Source organism: Rhyacophila brunnea, unplaced genomic scaffold, assembly GCF_057557595.1.
Source record: "Rhyacophila brunnea isolate RB1 unplaced genomic scaffold, BYU_Rbru_1.0 scaffold_15, whole genome shotgun sequence".
Taxonomy (NCBI): domain Eukaryota; kingdom Metazoa; phylum Arthropoda; class Insecta; order Trichoptera; family Rhyacophilidae; genus Rhyacophila; species Rhyacophila brunnea.
The window spans coordinates 2,314,468-2,335,255 of record NW_028232806.1 but is presented as its reverse complement, the minus strand read 5'-3'; the positions used below and the strand labels follow the sequence as shown (position 1 = coordinate 2,335,255).

Below are 20,788 nucleotides of genomic sequence, written 5' to 3'. Positions count from 1 at the left end.
CGTTTATTTAGGAGAAATATTTCGCCGCGGGCCGCAGGTTGCCTATTTTTCGTAGTCGGCTCGTTTTTTTAGGAGAATCAATTTTGCCGCGGGCCGCAAGTTCCCTAATTTTCAAAGACGGCTCGTTTTTCCCGGATGGTGGGAATTTTGTGGACCGAAGAAATATCAGTAGATTCAGTATATTGCCAAAAATATTAGTAGATCTACTGAAATTTCAGTAAACATGGCAGCACTGAGTGGAGTTTACATACATAGACAATATTTGAAAAGAGTAGTGTTCTTGTTTAAATTTTTTCGAAAGTACATTATTACATAAAACAACTTTTCATTGCATTTATAGTCATAATATCAAGATAACCATCATCCGTCGACCAACCGAATCACGTTTTTAGTTGTTATTCCGTGCGATGCTTCGTTCCAAAATAGCCCTTTTGTGAGCTGTAGGGTCGTAAAACGAACATTATTTAATCTAAGCTTAAATTAAAAATGGCAATACTGAATAGAATATCAAATTAAATTTAGTCTATGACAGTATTGATAAACGATAAACATTTTAATGACTTTTCAAACTTCAAAGTGAACATTAGAATTCATGATTTGTTATAATTTAGGCTTCGGCCACACCGAGGTGCTTCGCAAATTGCAGTGATAAGCTAGATGCTACGATTGTCTACTAAAAACACTGCTGCCGCATGTAACAAATTCAGTAATCGGTTGACATATTTGGGAGCCCTCAAATCAACAACGATGTCTCTCTCAAAACTAACGAAAAAGCTGCTTCTCACAGAGAATTTAAGTTTAAAATTTCGTAAGTCTCAAATTCGAACTTGTTGGGTACATAATGTCGATTCATCTAGAAGTACCTACCTACTCTTGAGATTTTTAACTTCTCTACAAATAATTTCGGAAATACGATGAAAAGTTTTTTAGTTATTTGAGGATGAACCAGGAAATATTTGACAAAGGCTTCGGCCACATAGGTCGGTGCTGAGCTACGTGCTATGCTTGTCTACTAAAAACACTACTGCCACATTGCCCGCTACGTGCTTAGGTACAATTTCATTTGACATTTGGGAGCGCTCAAGTCAACAACAATGTCACTCTCAAAACTAACCAGAAAGCTACTTCTCACAAAAAAATTAAGTTTAAAATTTCGAAAGTCTCAAATTCGAACTCGTTGGGTGCATAATGTCAATTCATCCCATGCGTTATTATTATTATTTATATTATTATTCATAACCTCAAAATATTGGGTGTTTGCCGTTTGTCATACTGAAGAAACATCCGCCATCTTGCAAAATCACTAGGTGACACAATAAAAACACGTTTGTTCGCCGGGAGACTCACTGGCTGACTAATAATCATGTAGCGAGGCGCGAAGCGTGCCGTTTTGCCATTGCGATAGAATAGTGTGCATTCGTTCGCTAGGATATGTCACCTAGCTCGTAACTTATCACTAAGCACCAAGCGAGGCACCTGCCTGTGTGGCCTTAGTCCTATTGTTTAACATTTTTGTATAATTTGTTAGATGGGTTCCACAAAGGCTTTCTTTTATAAACTACTATTAAAATTTCCTCCATCTTGCAAAATCACATCTTCTGTTCGCCGGGAGACTCACTAGGTGACTAATAATCACATAGCGAGGCAAGAAGCGTGCAGTGTGGACATTGCGACAGTATATTAACATGCGTCCGTTCGCTAGGATATGTCACCTAGCTCGTAGCTTATCACTAAGCACCAAGCGAGGCATCTACCTGTGTCGCCTCAGCCTACAGTATGTAGATAAAAAATGGGATTTAGATGTACCTAATGAAACATGATTAAACAACTTTGTATAGATTTGCCAATCTTCAGTTATTATTTCTGATAATAATATTAGAGCTGTCAAAACAAACTAAAGACCCTTTAGTCCACTTCGTCATAAAATTTAGATATAACAGAATTATTGTGCAAACACTGATCGCTGGGTATTAATCTTGAAGATATTTCCAATATGATGCTGGAAGAGGTTGATGCTTCTGACGATGCGCAGGACTTTTGTCAGACTTGTATGTCTACAGATGAAAATAACCTAAAAGACATGATTAAGAAACATTATCACAATGGAAGATATGAGGTGTATTCAGAGATGCTTGACTATTGCTTCTGCATGCAGGTGAGAACAAATGAAATTCAATTTCCAAAGAAATCACATTCCCGCTAACAGTACATTTTTAAATGTACTGAGGTAAATAAAACAAGTTTTGATGTTGGTCATCTCGTTTGGTTTATACCCAGTTTACACGTGCATGGATTTACTGCTGACAGTACGTATTACCCAGGGGGATGTCTCTTGACCAATCAGAGGTCAGCCATGACCTAGCCAATCAACACTCGAGCTGCGAGACTATTTTTCACTGATGACATGTCATTCTTTTCAAATTTCATGTTAATCCTACAAGACATTTTCAAAACAAAAGCAATCGTGCAATATTTTTCCAGTTGACATTGGTGTAAATAAAAAATTACTCATTTTGAGCTTAACCAATTTTCAATAAGACCTGTCAGATAGTACTATAAAATGACAACATCGCGCCTCGCTTACACTTGAAGAATGAGATTGGAGAGACAGTCAGCAATTTTACGTGTAAACAGCTATTGTCATGATAGTGGGTAATTCCATGCACGTGTACAGGTGCTATAATGTTTATAATAACGAGTAACGCTTATAACGAGCAAATTCAGTCGGTCCCATCTTCCTCGTAATAACCAAGTTCGACAGTATTTTAAAATATATTCTCAATGTTAGACAACGAAAAGATTAACCGAAATTTATGGGGGCAATTCAAAGATTAAAATTGCTCTGTAAATTTAACATTTTGCAGTTAATAGGTTATGCCCAAACAAAACCGAAGTATTCGATTTGGTTTTCTTTCAGTTGGGAAACAGTCTTGGCGATAAATCAGAAGATGTCTACTTTATCTGCGAGGCGTGCATCAAAAAACTGCGAGATGTTGTCAAGTTTAAGAGTCAAGTCGAGACAGCGCAACAGGAAGTCAAACATCAATACAGTAAGATATCTTATATCAATTAAAACCACAAAGATTAGACATCTATATTGAGAGAGTAATACAAACTGCTCCTGCTAAAATTGCACTTTTCTGTTTTCTTTTTTTCTTCTTTTGACCATGTCCGATCCTGATAGGATCATATGGGCCTCCACAGAACGGAGGTTTGTATTAACAGATTTTTGTTTTGGATGTTAGCCACTTGCTCAACCTATTAGGTCCATACTCTTACTCCAAACGCAAATTGAAAAAAAATATATCGACTGTAGAAAAGAAAAAAGGCGTAACCCACAGTATTTTTAAGATAGGTTTTATTGCATAATAACGTTGTACACGACTAAATACACGTTGTGTCCAAAGGATGTAAGCTGCAAATACCAAATTATTATCTAAATTTAGCTAGCAGTGATGTGGGAAAAACGGCTTAACCAACTTTGTCCGTTTTTTTTAACTCAATAATTAATATCAGATTTAAGATGTAAAAACCAAACTATTAATTATCATGCACTTCAAGATTATGTCTATTTTGTATTTTAACTTTTTTTTAATATTTAAAACCATAACAAAAATATTTTTGTGCCTCCTGTAAAATTTGATTTGTGTGGATTACGTCCTTTTTCCTTTCCACAATCGATGTGTATTCGCAACAGTGTTGCCATCTTTTTCTATGCTGATTATAGTACAAAGGCGTAAAAATTATAGTATTTCTGTAAAAAATACAGGAACATTTTTCATCTTCATTTAAAATTATAGTATTTTGGCATATTTGGCGTAAAATTATAGTATTTTACATTTTTAGCGGAATCAAATTTATAGTATTGTACTATAATTATAGTACGGTTGGCAACACTGATTCGAACCTGGGACCCACGACATTATAAGCCGACGTATATGCTACTCGGCCATCGTGGGTTCTCTTTCTCACTCACTCGGGATTTACTGCATGGCATTGGTTGAACAATAATTATTATAACACTAGATAAACCGCTATAATAAGGGATACCGTGACTTTAAATCTTGGAATTTGAGATATCTCAGATAGCATAGTTATAAATATAAACAACGATTCGCAATGTCATATTCTTTGGTTCGGCAGAGGATAGGTATTGCAGATGAAAGACGGTAGTACTTGTTCGTGATGATGGAGGAGGGGAGAATTTATTTACTGTTTCAAATAAGTACAATGGTACAATCGATGCACTTGAATAAATATAACGGTAGTTCGGTGTGATGTGTCTTTGACGGGAACTTGTAAACGAGTGAGATGTCCAATCGAGTCTGATCCGCACTATGAAATAATATTTAGAAATTATGATGAAATAAGTAACAGTAATTCGTAATGTTATGAAATTGCAGATTTGCTATCTCATAACATTTCTAAATCATATTATATTGTATAGGTACTGACTGATTGTATGTGAAAAATGAATATTTAATAAATAATATTATAATTGAGATCTAGGAATCCGATGACAGTCACAGCAATGATCACAAAACAATTGTCAATCAGATCAATAGCTTAATGGGTAAGAGCAATCTCCAGAACATTTTTTTTTAGTAATTTTTCTAAGCGGTATGCTTCTGAGATTATTCAAAATTGTTCCTTATATTTCAGGATCATCAAAATCGTCTAGAAATATGTCCATAGGCTTGGATTCATGCGATGATGATGGTTTGAAAACTGTCTTCAAAGAAGAACAGCATGTTGATAGTGATTATAAAATGGACACTTCTTCCTCTGGTGACTCTGATTTCATGGAGGACCTGCCACCCATCTCGGGCGACACACAGAAAAATAAACATAGGTATTCACTCAATTGATAAAAAACAAACATCAAATACTACTCTTGTAGTAATTCTACAATTAATAAATCGCGAGCCTAATACTACAATGTTCCAAGTGTTCATCTTTGACAAAACCCGAAGCAGTATTTATTATAAGATCCCTCATTGCTACTTTTGTTTTGCCAAAAACAAACACTTAGAACGGGCATGCCCAACTCGCCGCCCAAATGAAGACTTTTTGCAGCCCAATTGAAGTTTTCAAGTTACTATATTTTACATTTTGGTATTCATACAATAAAAAGAAATCGATCTCGTAAATTTACCACATTTATATTATATTTTGTGAAATTAGAGCTTTCTTGTTGTGATGCGTGCTAGTAGTGAGGCCAACCCGGTATATCAAATCTTCGATCAGTTGGACATTTTCGGATGTATTTGATTCTCCTTCCATTTTGAGTCGTTCAAAACGATCAAAAAGTTTACCAGTATGCGAATGAAACAAGTCCCGACACTCTAAAATAAGCAAACATTGACTCACAACACAGATTACAATGATAAAAAAAACGAAATCTTACCGGTAAATTACGAAATAATAATTTGCCAAAAGTCTACTAGTAATGATTATAAAACTATCATAAAAAGAATAAACTATAAAGTCACAATATTCCAGCCGTAAAATAAAATACAGAATCTCACTGATAAGTTGCACAACGGGAAATTCCAGTATCTCGGTAAAATTATACGCCATACATGCAAACGTGTGGCATAACCCTGCTTAGCGACACGTTTCGGTAATCCAATAAAGCTCTTTTTAAAACCAATGTAACATTGATTTTAAAACAAAATATGTTTATTGTAAATATTACACCATGATCCCAAGAGATGTCACTGTGTATATTATTACGTTTGATTAATTAAACCCACATACGTTGCGTAGTATACTGAGTGTAAGTAGAGCGTACATATACGCTTATTTTCTGTAGCTGGCACTGTGCTCACGGAATTGGAGAGCGTGTTAACCGGTTATTACATAATAGTAATTATGTTTTCAGCCATCAAGAAAAAATAGCCCATCTGCGGAAAGGATAAATGGTGATTTTAAGGTGAAGATTTTTGTGGAAAAATTATTCATACATTTTCATCAACGTATTATGGATTATGTAGCTATAAACATAATATGTACCACGTTCAGCGTCAAATTGGTAATTATGTTTTCAGCCAATCGAAAAGAAATAGCCCATCTGCGAAAAGTACAAATGGTGATTTTAAGCTGAAGGAAAGATTATCTCCCCCTGTGCCAATAAATTATCACAATGAGAAGCCGTCATCATCACGTCCTAGCTTACTCCAACAGCCCCCTCCGCCTGTCCCTGTCCAGAGGGTCTGCATACCAATTGAATATTCAAAAATTGACCCATCAAAATGCAAGTAAGAATTCTTGTTTTCTATATATTCAGTGTTTCATCATCATCATCAGCCAGGGTTGTTTCACTGCTGGATGAAGGACCCTCCTTAGCTACTCTTCACTACTAATTTTTTGCTGCCACATATATTCGTCAAACTTAATGAATTTGTCAATACAGTGCGCTTTAAAGTGATGCGCGGTTGACCCATGGGTACCACTGTTATCAGTGGCGAAGGGTGGATGTAGGCTGTTAAGATCCGACATAAATAGTGCACACTAAACCTTGTCAGTAATATGTATTTGTTTTCATTGAACTAAGACTGCAAATTGCATATAATGTTGGTTAGTTTTTAAAATTCAATTAAACCCTGCGTAAACCAAGCCATAATAGATAATAGACATAAAATATTTGTCTCTTTATAAAATGATATCGATTTATACCTATAATGAATTTAAGAAAACTAACTAAGAATAAGTATGTCTGAAAAAATGTGCACTATTTTTACATAGCATACCTAAACTATTATGGTTTGGCTTAGGCAGGGTTTATTTGAATTTTAAAAACTTAACCATCTGCAATTTACATTCTTAGTTCAAAAAAAACAAATAAGTATGACTGACAAAGTTTAGTGTGCACTGTTTATGTCTAATCTTAACAGCTTACCTCCACCCCTCACCACTGCATTGTATGCATTTGTCCACTAGTTGACATGTCTAACCCATTTCGATTTTATTATATTGACGGCCTCTATCACATTGTCTATTCTTGTCTGCCTTTGATTTCTTTTGTGGGTTTATGATTATGGGTAGAATTACATTTCACTATTCTATTTGTCAAAACAAATTACCGAAAAGACCCAGCCCGTGTGGACTGCGAGAAACCCTAAGAACGCGTGAAACAACTGTCAGTACCCGAATTTGGTTGGTTCTAGAAAAATTATCCATTCGACAAATATCCCCGGGACATAAAACCCACAGGTTACTGACAGATGGGTTGTTGTCAGGGTGATTTTTGTTCGGAGGGTAATTGTCCGATTACCCTAAATTTTTATGTTTTCTTGCAGTAAAAATATGCCAGCTCTCACAGATGTAAAATGGTGTACATTTTTTTTAGTATAAACAATTTCTTGTTATGTATTTCAATAGACGTCAGTAATCACAGTTTTCTATAACAAGATCGTCACTCTAGAAATATAGATTCAACACTCTTAATAGTAAATTTGATTTCAGCCAATCAAGAGAAAGTACCCCATCGGTGGAAAAAAAAAATGTTGGTTTTAATTTTAAGAAAACATCAACTCCGCCTGTCCTAATTAAACTCAGTAACCAGAACCCACACCTGCTAAAGACCAACCAATTAAAAAAAAGCAAGTAAGTAAAAATTCTTTTAATCTTATGACTTTATTCAGCGTTTGTTTTGTAATTGTACCAATTCATCATCAATTTCTAAACAGATATGATTACACACTTCTGTGGAACAGATCTTATCTTCAAAATTAACAAGAAAAAGTGATAAACATACATATATGTAAATCAATAAGTGATAGTAATGATAAATATGGTATGTCATATTCCGAGTGTTGATTATCCTGGGATATGAACAGTCAGGCATGACTTTTTTCAATATGAGCCGGCTAGCCGAGCTACCTGCTTGAAACGAGATAGAGGTGACAATAATTGCATGTTGAAAATGAATACTAACATCGCGACACTAGCGGCACATTAGAGTTGATGTATTACACACCCTCTATCTATTCTGTGAAATGTCATTGATACTATTATACTACCGATTTGCAGACATTATACCTTTGTACAGTGTAGAATATACAACGTAAAATATATTATAAATTCCATATATAATTCAACAATATAACTGACTGAGATATATTACATATTATATAATTCCATTTCTTTTTTAGGTTAAACAAACATCAAACTGACGTAATGTAAAAAAAACGTCAGCTGTCTGGTACATGCGTTAAGCAGCAGCTGTTAAATGTTAACTTACAATTTAGATAACTACATTATATACAGAATTTACCCGAGCGATATCCGTGTTATTTCTTATCACCAGAAAACAGAAAGGTTTTATCGTGTTAACTAGTTGGAATAGCCCTGTTGGTGCTGTATGTATTAATGTATCTAAATATTGTCATTTTTGTTTCAGTCTACCTGGAGCAAACAGTTCATCTGCGCTACATAAATATCCTGATGGGCCTCGGCGTCGGCGAAAATTTGACAATGACTTGCCATACAAGTTAGAAATCGGCCAATTGAAATGCGAGTAAGTGGTCTTCTTTTCAATATATTCAACAGCCTACCTATATTCCTCGCCACTGACATATTGTAACTACACTATGCACACTGTACACTAACTAAGAATAACGGATGAAAATTTACAATCATGTATTCAATTAAAAATAAGTAGCTATTTGCCATATATAGTAAAGCTATCAAAAGCGATGCATGGACGCTGTTCTAATTAATTTTTTTAATAAAAAATCTTGAAATATTTCCCCCTAAAAATCCATATATTATGTATATTACATATTATATGCGGCTCTCTGGTACCTTTGTTATCCTGTTTCCTTGACAATTTGGCTCTTCTCACTTGACAAACTGCAGACCCTTGGCCTAGAGTCATAACTCACATTTTGCAGTCATTTTTTAGTTAAATATATACCAAGTGATTCTAAAGGCATTAATCTATATAAAGAAAAATAGTTGGCTATCAAAAGTCACTTTACACCATGTGAAAATCGTTGACAAAGTCGACTGTTGGTGTCATAACTCACATTGTTCAATGAATAATAACCTAACCTTACCGAACAGAGAGCTCTATTACTTAGGAGTATTATATATATTTTAAAAAAATAATGTAAATCGAGTTACTCACTCATTAATATTCAAGAAAGTTGAATACTTTTCTTTTATGTAATTACAAAAAACAGTGCGCTGATAGTTTTTTGCAATTATCTCAAAACTCGATTTTTGGAATATGTGAGTTTTAACTGTAGGCAAATCAAATGATGATTCAATGTCGAACGACTGACAATTAATAATAGAAATGGCCCCAACTTACAAGTTGATCAACTTTGCCTTTCAACAGCTTATAGAGTTGAACGACAAAAACGCGGCATATTCCTCACATCCAATTTTACGTTAGCTGTATTAATCGTTATTTCGTTTTCTGCAGATTATGCGAGGTAACATTCGAGACGTATCGCCGCCTGCAACAACACATGCCGAGCCATTTCCCCAATTATACTTGCGAAATCTGTGGCAAGCCGTTTGCCAACTATAAGAAATTCTACTTGCACAGAGGGGCTCATTCGTCCACAACGTATTCGTGCGATTTGTGTACAGGAAAAGGGTTTAAGACCAAGGCATATCTCAGAGTGCACATGAAAGTTAAACATGGAGATAAAATATTCAAACCTTATAAGTGAGATTGCATTTCAATATTAATCCTTTGAATTAAGTATGGCTGTACACAGTAATCTGTAAATTTATTGTAAATATAATTGATATATATTGATATTATCATCCATTTATAGTAATGAAAAAATATGTAAATATTGCAAAAAAATCTCTTTTGTCAAGGTAAAATGCGCTCATCGTGGGATTATGATGGCGCACATAAATCAATCGCAAATGGGTCCTGATAACATAAATTTCAAGTTCATTCATAAGTATTTCTTTGTGGTGTCAAATTACAAATTCAAGTGGATAGATTTCACGCTTTTGAATAATTGTTTTTTTTGTGACTAAATAGTTCAAGTTCAATTGGATGTTGGCAGTGAAAATCATATTTGTCTATTGCTAAGCTCACTTTGGAATCAGATCGTGATATTTCAGTTGATTGATTTTGTGATATTTAGTCAGAAAAATCTGGATGATTTATTAAAAAATATAATATAAGATGAATTTAGAAAGTATATAAAATGTTGAGAACCGTTGTTTGAGAATTTGTTGTAGACCACCCTCCACGTAACCTTGCAATTTGGAATAGATTTTTTTGAATTATTTGATGAAATCAGCCGATCAGGCGCCTGGCATTTACTAATACACTAATACGCAGTGCGTATTATACACAAATCTTGCCACTCTGTACAATTGCAAAGTTACATGGAGGATACTATTCTATAGTTTACTTATCCAAGTAATAATAATAAATCGAAAAAGTGTGAAATGAATGAAAAATATATTTTTGTAAGATGTTGGGAGCCACTGACCTTGTTTTTACTATAATGCTGTGTGTTGCTGCCAATGACATATTAAATGGACGACTCACTTCATACCCGGCGCGCACGAGAAATTGTGCATGAAAGTCATTCACAGATGTATAGGTAGATGTCACGTGACCATTGACGTATCCGTTTCCATTATGCGATACAAGCTTCGAGAATTTATAGTAATATAACCTTTATTGTAATGGCGTATTAGTGTCATGACTCATTGCGTTAGAAACAGATTCTCGGTTACTTACAACTTCTCGGAGATTAGACGCAAGTGAGCCCAGCGAATCACAGGTGACTGACTGTCCAATGGTTCCTGTCATTCAATTGCATTGCATAAACATTCATCAATATCTTAAAATGGCATTTTATAAATAATAAATAATACTAACACATGCAAAGTGTTTAGTAGATTTTTTTACAATTTTTAACTAGGCACATTGGCATTTTGTAACACAATAATAACGGTAGAGTCGAAACCTGACAGTCAGAAATGTTGTATGGGCAGACCCAGCGGTGTCGCCAGACCGCTTGCAAGCAGAATGTTCATTTGAGCGTAAGATACCGATATTAAAATATGAATTTCGCCATCCGGCAGACCCGACACAAAGTGAGTGTCATTTTATTTTCTAGATGCTTCGTCCATATTAATGTCATTGGTTGCTGCGTAATAAAAATAGTAATAGTAACAATAAGAAATATTTGGGAAAACTGAAAAATTAACTCACAAATCAAACGATTAATTTGATTGCAGATTGGCAATTCATAATATTTTTTATTCGCTTTGAACCTAATGTGTAGACTGTCGGCGTTATATAAATCTAACTAGCGACGGCAGCTGTGCATAGATGAAAATGGAATGAGAGTGTCTAATATAGCAATGTTCCCTATTAAATTTAAAAAAACTAACGAACACCATCTGCAATTTGTATTCTAAATTCAATGAAAACAAATAAGTATGACTGACAAGGCTTAGTTTTCACCATTTATGTTGGACCTACCTACCTCCGCTAGCTGACACCATTGTAGGAATACAATATACAATTTTTATTTTTAGGTGCCCCACATGCGACAAACGTTTTGATGACTACCAGCAAAGACAGAATCATCTAGTAGTCGCCCACGGGCAAGCACCTCAACGGTTTAAGTGTCATCTGTGTACCCGCGTTTACTCAAGGTCTAGCCGGCGTTCACAGCATATCCGCATCACACACCTCAACGAACGAAACATTGTGTGCGAAGTTTGCAGTATGAGATTTTTCTCAAAGTTTTCCTTGAGGAATCACATGTTGACACACTACGGAGAGAGAAACTTTGAATGTACGGTTTGCGGAAAGAAGTATCTCCGACAGTTCACCCTGACCGAGCACATGAAGATTCACACCGGCGAGAAGCGTTATGTGTGTGAGATATGCAGCAAGGCTTTCACGCAGAAGTGTTCGCTGAAGGGACACATGGCTACTCATCATCGAAATGCTTCGAACGAAGAGTCTTCAACATTGGAATGAATCAACAATGAACAGACAGAGGGGAATGGAAAGTTTGTCACATTACGCACACGGAATATTACTTTGGTATAGCATGGCGCAGGTGACACAAACGGACACTGATGATCTTAACAATTAGTCTGTTTTGTCAATATAACCACTAATTTAAAACAAACATCAAACTTTTTATTCTGTTGGCAAGTCTGCACTGAAATAAAATTGTATTACAGGAGACACCATACCTTACAAATCTGAACAGAAAATGGGTACTTTTACCAGAAAAGGTTCTAGACATCGGTCTAAGAATCAACCTTATTTCAATGTAGGAAGGGGTTCAATTTTGATTACATATAATGTCATATACAATATGTATTATTTGTAAGATGAAAATATCTACCATTAAAATACAAACAGATTAGGGAGAAAAAAACCATAATGACATAATTATATTATGCAAATTAACACATTTTGGAATTTGACCCTTATTACAATTCAGGTAGAGATCATTTTTACGTCACTTACATATGTATTTATCTGTTTATATGACAAAACAGTAACTTGTATCAAGTGATTCTGGCAGACTAAATTGTAAATAGCTTGGTCAGCTTAGCGTCATTTTATTTTTCACATACAGTATAACCTCGTTTTTACGTGCCCGGAATTCACGTTTTCCCGGCAATTGCGTGTATTTTTTTCAGTCCCGATGTATTTCAGTACATTTAATACCCGCATTTACGTTTTTCTTTACCGCGATTTACGTCGGAAATATTCAAAATATGCGAGTTACGCGCACTTGACAATGATTGGGTCGTGGCATTCAAACGATTTTTCAATAAAAATTTTAATTGAATGTTGTTTTTTAATAAAACATTATTTTTTTAGAAACATAAAATTTAAATTTTCTTTTTTTCAATACCCCCCTTTTACATTTTCCCTCCAATTAGGTTTTTTTTCTTCAGTCCCTTAAAAAACGTAAAATAGGGGTTATACTGTATTCCATATTAATACTTTAATTTGAAACATTAAAAAAAAACAAGTATCTACAGTGCGTCGTCATAGGATTTTATTTAGTATGAAAAAATAGACATGTGACCCGGGATCAATGTTATCTATTGACGTGCTCAAAACTTTCCATTCACTATACTGTTGCCGGAACCTCCGCATGGAAGTTTTTTTTTGACAATACAGTAATTATAAGTAACATCATTTCCTTTTATTTTGTACAGAATCATTCATTCTGTAAAATTATTATCTAGTATGTAATTCCCTATTTTATGTTATATAGAATCCCCCGTGCAGTATTTGTAAATCAATTACGGCATCCATCTCTCTCCTGTGCGTTGCACTCGCAATTAAGTGACACCAATGTATCTAAGCACCTCAAGATATACCCTTATGCTTTAAGTCGGACTGTGTTATGCTGGCTGGAATTTCTTCTGCAATAAACGCCTGTTCTCTGCAATACTGACTTCTTACTAAGAACCCCTTCCTGACAACCCATGCGTTAAGAGGATGTGTTACTATGTGAAATATAGCTGGCAGTAGGGTGCAATCATAGATAACAGACGTATATATATGTTTGTTTGTCTGTCTGTTCCGTATGCGTTCCTATACCATTCATCCGATAGCGATGAAACTTTGGTGAATTGTTCTGTGAGCACACCCGCGGAGGTTCCTGAATTAGAAAAACCATCTTCTTCTTCATTCTATCTTATTTTATTCGTATGGTTCCTATACCATTCATCCGATTGCGATGAAACTTTGGTGAGTTGTTGTGCGCACGCCTGAAAAGGTTTCTGAATTAGTACAACCATTTTCTTCTTCTTCATTCTATCTTTTTTTATTCGTATGGTTCTTATACAATTCATCCGATTGCAATGAAACTTTGGTCAGTTGTGCGCTTACACGCAGTGGATTTTGATGATGAAAAGATTTAAAAATGTATATTACCAATTTATTGTTAAAAGGCTTTTTAATATTTTTGGGTTAATTAAACTTAAATCATTTTCATTGTCTGATACATCTGGTACGTTGTGTTGTCATAGGTGTCATCGTCAGTGTTATGTCGTTCTCTCTTGGTTCTCTTCAATCTTTCGCTTGCTATACTCATCGTATGAAGCAATGTCATCTAACGTGCGATTTTTATTTAATAATAATTTTTCGCAGGCATCCCATATATCTTTTTTTGGACGATGAAAGGCTAAATTAAACTCGCTATTGAAGATCTTTCTGTAAATGCACACCTTTACAGGATTTTCTGTTGCAATAACATACATCTCATACATCTTTTGGACATTAAGAGACGCATCGAGATATTTGACTGTGCCGTTTTGTCTGCGATAACACGACTCTATACAAGGGAATGAATTAATATGACTTCTAATAATATCTTTATCGCGTTCGCTGGTACATCTTTTAACATGCTTACCCTTTGTCGGTGACCTTGGTACATTTGTAATATCATTTTGAACATGACGATGAAAATAATAAATTCTTGAATCACATATATCTAACGTAGAACAAAAAAATGCTTGGCAGACTCGTCTTCTTTCACCGAGGACATCAAACGCATATTCATACGTAAATTGTCTCCGGCTGTTTCCACTTAAAGTACGCTTTCGTTTAATATTGTTTTGAGACGTGTATTTACTATAGTAATGATTCTTTTTATCGTCACTCAGCTTGTAAAATTGTTCGTGAATGGCATTCTTTTCTTCTTCCGTAAACTTTAATATACACTTTAACGGACATTTTGCACAACACCTACTTTTCACTGTTTTGGCTGGATGAAATTTATTGTTTATGTCATAGTACGCTTCACCATTTTCTCGTTTCTTCTTTCGGACATTACGTATCCAACTATTTCGATTGATCTTCCTTTTACGACCAGAATTTTCTTTCTCCCGGACAATAGAAGTAGATGGTTCCGGTGAGTCTTTGCTGGGTAAATTTGGATTATCCATACTGGTAATACTTTCATGGAGTATTAATGGTGAGTCGACAGCTTCTACGCAGTCTCTGAAGCTACTAAAATAAAATAAAAACATTTTAGTATATAGAGTCATAGTGTTAATAGAAAAGAGTAATTTAGTAATAGTTGGAGTTACAGCTAACAAGATCTATGCTATAAAGAACGCGTTTAATGAGAATCGTGTATTAATAGAGGGGGCGTTATCCTGTATAATAATAACCCCCGCCGGCATGAGGATTTTCGACACTCAAAACGGTTATTATAAACGGTAATAAACACATGAAATAAACCCGCATGGAAAGATTATTTTGTACCGTGGTTTCATAAACATTTTTAAAAGAATATCTCTGCTTCTAAAAGGAAATTGAGCTAAATTACGCCAAAAATCAATCCTAAGGCGACAAAATGTCAATCTAGTGTCGACACATGAATAACATAATAAGGCGTATTTTAAATACTGTTAGTCTTTCATGTTTGCGAATATAATCTGTATTTAGAATAATTTTACTTTGTAGGAAACAAATAAATGACAATAAAAACGGTATTTATTTGATTTCTGGTTAAAATACAAATTATTATGACAGCTATCAGATTTGTTTCGCTCATTCGCCGTTAGTGGCGCTACCTGCATGCGCACGCGTTTGATACTATTTACTGATTATCTGTATAACGCCTGTTTAATTTTTAATTATTACTAATATTCTATGTTGTGTATAAAACAGTAGACGAGAGATTTTTTTTATGCTTAATTTTCATATATTTAGGCATCATTGATTTAATTAAAATATATATATATAAACAACCTTTTGCTATTCAGATGTATATTTTTCCGTTTACAGCCTGGTGTTGTCAGTGTTTCTGCAGAGAATTCTTCACAGAAAGGATCAGCCGTTGACGTGTCGCCGTCATCAAAATCATCAAAAGAAAACGATAGACTTTCTTTACTGGGAATTTCCATTTCGCTCTCAACAAATTCCAATTTGTTTCTGTCAATTTCTAATTTCGTATCGGTGATTTCCAGCTTGTCATCGATGTCGCTCTCTGGATTTTCATATGGAATCGGTAGCACTGTAGATATTTCTGAATAAAAAAAAACACACGAATTAGAAAGATTGTCAATTGAAATGATAAATATACAAGCATTAATATTAATACTATGAACCGAAGGTACTTGATGGAATTTGATTTTTGTTCCTAGAATTGACGATTTACACATCTGAGTGTAGTATTTTTATTGTTTATAAAGAATAATGGTCTATCATTAGGCTTTGACGATTTATTATAATATGCTATTGAGTGTGTTGTTATTAATAAGATAGGGTTTTTACTGACACTTCAACTATTCACAATTTGTTTGTTGTATTTTTTGTGACCTTTGACTTGATAGGTAGGTAATGGATTTTTTACCAACTTTATTGTATTGATTTATTATATAAGCTAGAGTTAAAGGTTAAAACTTAAATCCATTAGAATACAAACATTATTTTTATTCATCGTGCAAGCAGACTTGTCAATGCCAGCTTAACTAGTCAGTAAATAACTGGACGATAAGTGCACATCTGATGTACTCAAGAGAAAGAATAGGATATATGGGCCCATACGAAAAGGAGAAGAATAGGGTGTACAACGTAACCTGGTACTCTACAACCTCTGCCAAGAATAATGTATATCCACGTTCGATAGTAGACTTCGATGGGCGGGCAGAATGGACAGTACCCAAGCGCTGAAGGGCATCCTGGATACCAAACCTGTGGTCAGATATCGACTGCCAGACTCAGACACAGCTGGACGGTGTCAACAAGAATGCCAGAGCAGCAGTATGGAAACCTTGAGGACACTGGCACAGGATATGGGGAGATAGAGGAAGTTTTTGGAGGAGGCTATGACTAGAGTTGGGTATTTCCCGAGAAAATCTCAAACTTGAGATTCGGGATTTCCCGAAATGATGAAATTTTGAATTCTCGAGAATCGGGATTTCTAGAAAAGAATTCTCGAGAATTCTCAAGATATCGGGAAATTTAAAAAAAGCCTGTAGAAATCATAAAATCAGTGTAAAAACAGACAAATTCCAAAAAATTGATTTTTTTTTATTTATGTAAGAAAACACGAATTTCAAAATACACAGACTGTCAATCGCTTCGTTTGCAAAAATTGCACTCATTTTGACTAGACGTTTGCTTTTTTTTTTTTCAACCATGTCCGATCCTAATAGGATCATAATATGGGCTTCCACAGAGTAGAGGTTTGGTAGGTATTAACAAATTTTGTTTTTACGAGAAATGGATGTCAGCCACTTGTTCAACCTATTAGGTCCATACCCTGACTCACACACAAATTGAAAAACAATGTGTACTTGCCAAACCCAGGATTCGAACCTGGGACCCACGGCGTTATAATCCAACGCTTAAGCCTCACTGCCACTGTGGGTATAAAACGTTGGGTTAATTGTGTTAAATGCCCCAATCAGTCTTTGAGCGTTTTGTGTTTTCTGTACTGTTTTTTCATATAGAAAATCGTTTTTTCAATTGATATTTGATAATAAAGAAATCCCGAATCCCGAGAAAAGATTCTCGAGATCCAGGATTTCCCGAAATGTTAAAAATTTTAATTCTCGAGATTCGGGATGGTAAATCTCGAAAATTTCTCGAGAATTCCCGTCAGGAAATTCCCGAAACCCAACTCTAGCTGTGATCCGCCCTGGGTATGTGGGCGGACATATTGGCTGGGTCCATCAATTAGAGGCAGGTATAGGTAGCACAACCAGAGTTGAGGCGACCAGAATACTCACACAGACGTATTGTTTACAAACAGATGTTTCAAATTTTTAAATCGACTTTGGAAAAAGTAAGTTTTTGAAAAAGGAGATTCTCTGTTTTGATTCAGGAAAAAAAAATCGAACTAATCAAAAAAGGAACAGCCTGTAAAAGAATACTGTATTCTTCAAAATTACACCAATACACACAATCTTTCGTATATGTGATCGCCTCTGCTTTTGGTAACAGACGTATATATCGATATAAATCGTATCTATCAGTGGCGAGGGGTGGAGGAGGTAGGCTGTAAAGATTCGACATAAAATAGTGCATACTAAACTTTGTCAGTCATACTTATTCATTTTCATTGAACTAAGAATACAATTTGCAGACGGTGCTGGTAAGTTTTTAAAATTAATTAAACCATGCCTGAACCATACCCTACCCTAATAGTTTAGTTATTCTATGGGCAATCCGACAAAAATAGTGCACATTTTTCAATCATACTTATCTGTTTTCGCTGAATTAAGAATACAAATATTACAGATGGTGTTGGTTAGTTTTTTAAAATTCATTAAGCCCTTCCTAAACCAAACCATAAACGATAAAAAATATTCTTCTATTTATAAAATATTTGAAATTATGTATGGTTTAATGGCATAAGCTTAGATATTTTATAGATAAATGAATATTTTTTGTCTATTATCTACTCTGGCTTGGATTAGGCAGGGTTTAATTGCTATTTGAATTTTATACATTATCTACACATTGTAGTCTTAGTTCAATGAAAACAAATATGATTGACTGACAAAGTTTAGTGTGTATTATTTATATCGGTTCCAACCTACATCCACCCTTCGCCACTGGTATCTAATAATAATTTTGCTAGGCAACCGAAACGACGTTTTGATTTAACGTAGGTGCTGCATTCTAGTGGAATTGAACTGATGACCATGTTGTCATGTGTACATTGAAGACTTGGAGATGATCAAAAATATAGAATGAGTGCTGGGCTCATTCAAGCACTATCTTTGGACCCATCTATGACACATAATCAGAATGGAGTCGGAGATATATTAATGAACTATACGCTTTGTACAGGAGCCGGCACACCTATAGTCCATCGAATTGGGCCATTTACAGAGGATGGAGGAGTCATGCATGATAAAAACAACTGATATTTTGGAAGCCAGAAAGCAAACTATAACCTGGTCAACCTAATGCAAGATAGAGGGAGCGTTGAATTGGATTTAATGATCTTGTCTGATTTAATGAAGTCTAAAACTGGAGAAAAGCAGCTTTGGACAGGCCCGGATGGAGGCAAATGCTAGAGAATGTCAATACCAAGATAGGGTTAAAATTAAAGATTAAATTTATTTTGAATGGCAAAGTTGCATGGGTCTAAACAAGCCAATGTGGCTTATGCGGTTTGTGAAGCTTGACTATTATATCACGCCATTATGGCAGGAGCGTTAGGTAAAGTGTTAAAATTTAGTCTTACCAATTTTTTTATTAATGTTTTGCTGGGCGCCCTCTACCTGATCTCTGAAGCTTACAGCATCTCGAAGTTTTATAATGCAGGACTCGCATATCAGATATATACTTTCTGACTTCTCTTCACCAATTTTTCCGAGCTAGTAAGAAACAAAATTGATGATTATTAGTATTAATAAAGTATAAGTAGAAGAAAATCATGCTTGGTTCAAAATATTAATTTATGCAAATCATTATTTTCAAAACAAATACCAATGAATAAAATAAAATCGAAATGCAGATTGCGACACGCTGATGTATGATGAATAGGAATATCTACATACATTCCTAATTATTATGAAAAATTGATTGAAGAAATGTAAAGCCAAATATTCCACTAATTAAATATTCATTAATTTTTAATATTATATTATGTTAATAAAAATCATAATTACAATTTTTTAATTATCTGTTTCATTATATTATTTAACGTAGGTATTTAAATAATATTTAAAACTTTATATCGTTGACCAGGTTTATTCTATGTAGACAATTATAATAAATACCATTTACTGTCGGCGCATAGGCTTTTCGATCCAATAATTGTTAATTTAAAATTTGAAATTTTCATACATTTTGATGCATCATTATCACAAACTAAGATTATATTAGGTTTGGTTTGGTCTAAAAAGAAAGTTAAAATCTCATGACGGCATCTGCGGCACATTTACCAAAAATTATAAAAGCTCATGCGGGCATCTGCGGCACAATTACCAAAGAAATGTTAGCTCTTCGATCATAAATCTATTGTAAGACATCTTTTCCTTCTTACCTGTACAGAAAAGCAATATTTGAGCATTTCCGAATACACTTCGAATGAGCCATTGTAACAATGCTTCTTCATCATGTCTTTTAGGTTAATTTTACGAGCTGTCATACAGGTCTGGCAAAATCCCTGCGAAATATCGGCATCCGTACAGTCTTCGGGAGACATTGACTCTTCCACTTTGATGCAAACATCACTCAGACTAAATTCTATTAAATCCATTTTACGCTTTTTATTATGATTTAGATCACCATTGGAAAAGATAATGTAAATGGTTTGTATATTATAATGCAGAACTATATAACTAATTGGCGTCTGACAGATTACGGTGGCGCGCGAGGGCGTACAACTGTCAAGTTTTACCATTTAAAATGATCATAATAATTTTAAAATTACATTCTAATGATGTATTTTGTTTTTAATAATATAGGTACTACTCTTTTTTATGTACCTATTACAGGATAAACAAAAACAAGCTGTCAAAGTTAGTCTATGGTAAAATCAAACTTTCTTATTTTAATGTTACCATGACCGTTACAATATAATTTATCAATAAACAATCAAATTAATTATTTATTCAGAATATTTTCATCCAAAGGATTGGACTCTCCAATCTCTAAATTCAATCTCTTTGTTTTAATCACATGCAAAAATTTCGATTTTATTACACTATTATTGAGATTCTTTAACTAAGAGATTGGATTCTTTAATTATTTTGGGCAAATATCTAAAAATATTTTATTTGAAAAACTAAATGCTCGTAAAACGAGGTGATTTATTTTTTTTGACCATGTTCGATTCTA

At 34.5% G+C, this 20,788-nt stretch overlaps 2 protein-coding genes across 14 annotated transcripts; one reads left to right on the top strand and one right to left on the bottom strand.

Annotated features, from left to right (window-relative positions):
- The first annotated feature begins 520 nt into the window (after positions 1-520).
- LOC147074785 (uncharacterized) lies at positions 521-13,422 on the top strand. Of its 11 annotated transcripts, none has more exons than XM_085942614.1 (9): positions 521-576; positions 1,839-2,155; positions 2,918-3,050; positions 4,663-4,852; positions 6,051-6,260; positions 7,468-7,608; positions 8,405-8,521; positions 9,434-9,682; positions 11,533-13,422. In XM_085942614.1, the coding sequence occupies exons 2-9, from the start codon at positions 1,994-1,996 to the stop codon at positions 11,981-11,983; spliced, it is 1,653 nt and encodes a 550-aa protein (XP_085798740.1). In that variant the 5' UTR covers positions 521-576; positions 1,839-1,993; the 3' UTR covers positions 11,984-13,422. The 11 variants fall into 11 exon arrangements, with proteins under 11 accessions (XP_085798740.1, XP_085798735.1, XP_085798745.1 ...); XM_085942609.1 differs by having other exon boundaries at positions 521-808; positions 1,983-2,155; XM_085942619.1 differs by having other exon boundaries at positions 1,983-2,155; positions 11,533-13,078.
- On the bottom strand, positions 13,053-20,466 carry LOC147074784 (uncharacterized). Of its 3 annotated transcripts, XM_085942623.1 has the most exons (5): positions 19,992-20,466; positions 19,188-19,320; positions 15,737-16,013; positions 14,391-14,989; positions 13,053-13,746 (listed from the first exon to the last, which is right to left on the bottom strand). In XM_085942623.1, exons 1-5 carry the CDS (start codon positions 20,349-20,351, stop codon positions 13,703-13,705), a joined length of 1,413 nt encoding a protein of 470 aa, XP_085798749.1. In that variant the 5' UTR covers positions 20,352-20,466; the 3' UTR covers positions 13,053-13,702. The 3 variants fall into 3 exon arrangements, with proteins under 3 accessions (XP_085798749.1, XP_085798747.1, XP_085798748.1); XM_085942621.1 differs by lacking the exon at positions 13,053-13,746 and having other exon boundaries at positions 13,808-14,989; XM_085942622.1 differs by lacking the exon at positions 13,053-13,746 and having other exon boundaries at positions 13,808-14,986.
- Between the last annotated feature and the right edge of the window lie 322 nt (positions 20,467-20,788).

Coding starts and splice junctions, on each gene's coding strand:
- LOC147074784 (XM_085942621.1), bottom strand. CDS start 20,351: ATGGTAAAACTTGACAGTTGTACGCCCTCGCGCGCCACCGTAATCTGT. Junction 19,321..19,991: donor AATATTGCTTTTCTGTACAG/GTAAGAAGGAAA, acceptor GTTTCTTACTAG/CTCGGAAAAATTGGTGAAGA. Junction 16,014..19,187: donor AAACATTAATAAAAAAATTG/GTAAGACTAAAT, acceptor TTTTTTATTCAG/AAATATCTACAGTGCTACCG.
- LOC147074785 (XM_085942609.1), top strand. CDS start 658: ATGCTACGATTGTCTACTAAAAACACTGCTGCCGCATGTAACAAATTC. Junction 7,609..8,404: donor AACCAATTAAAAAAAAGCAA/GTAAGTAAAAAT, acceptor TTTTTGTTTCAG/TCTACCTGGAGCAAACAGTT. Junction 9,683..11,532: donor AAAATATTCAAACCTTATAA/GTGAGATTGCAT, acceptor TTTTATTTTTAG/GTGCCCCACATGCGACAAAC.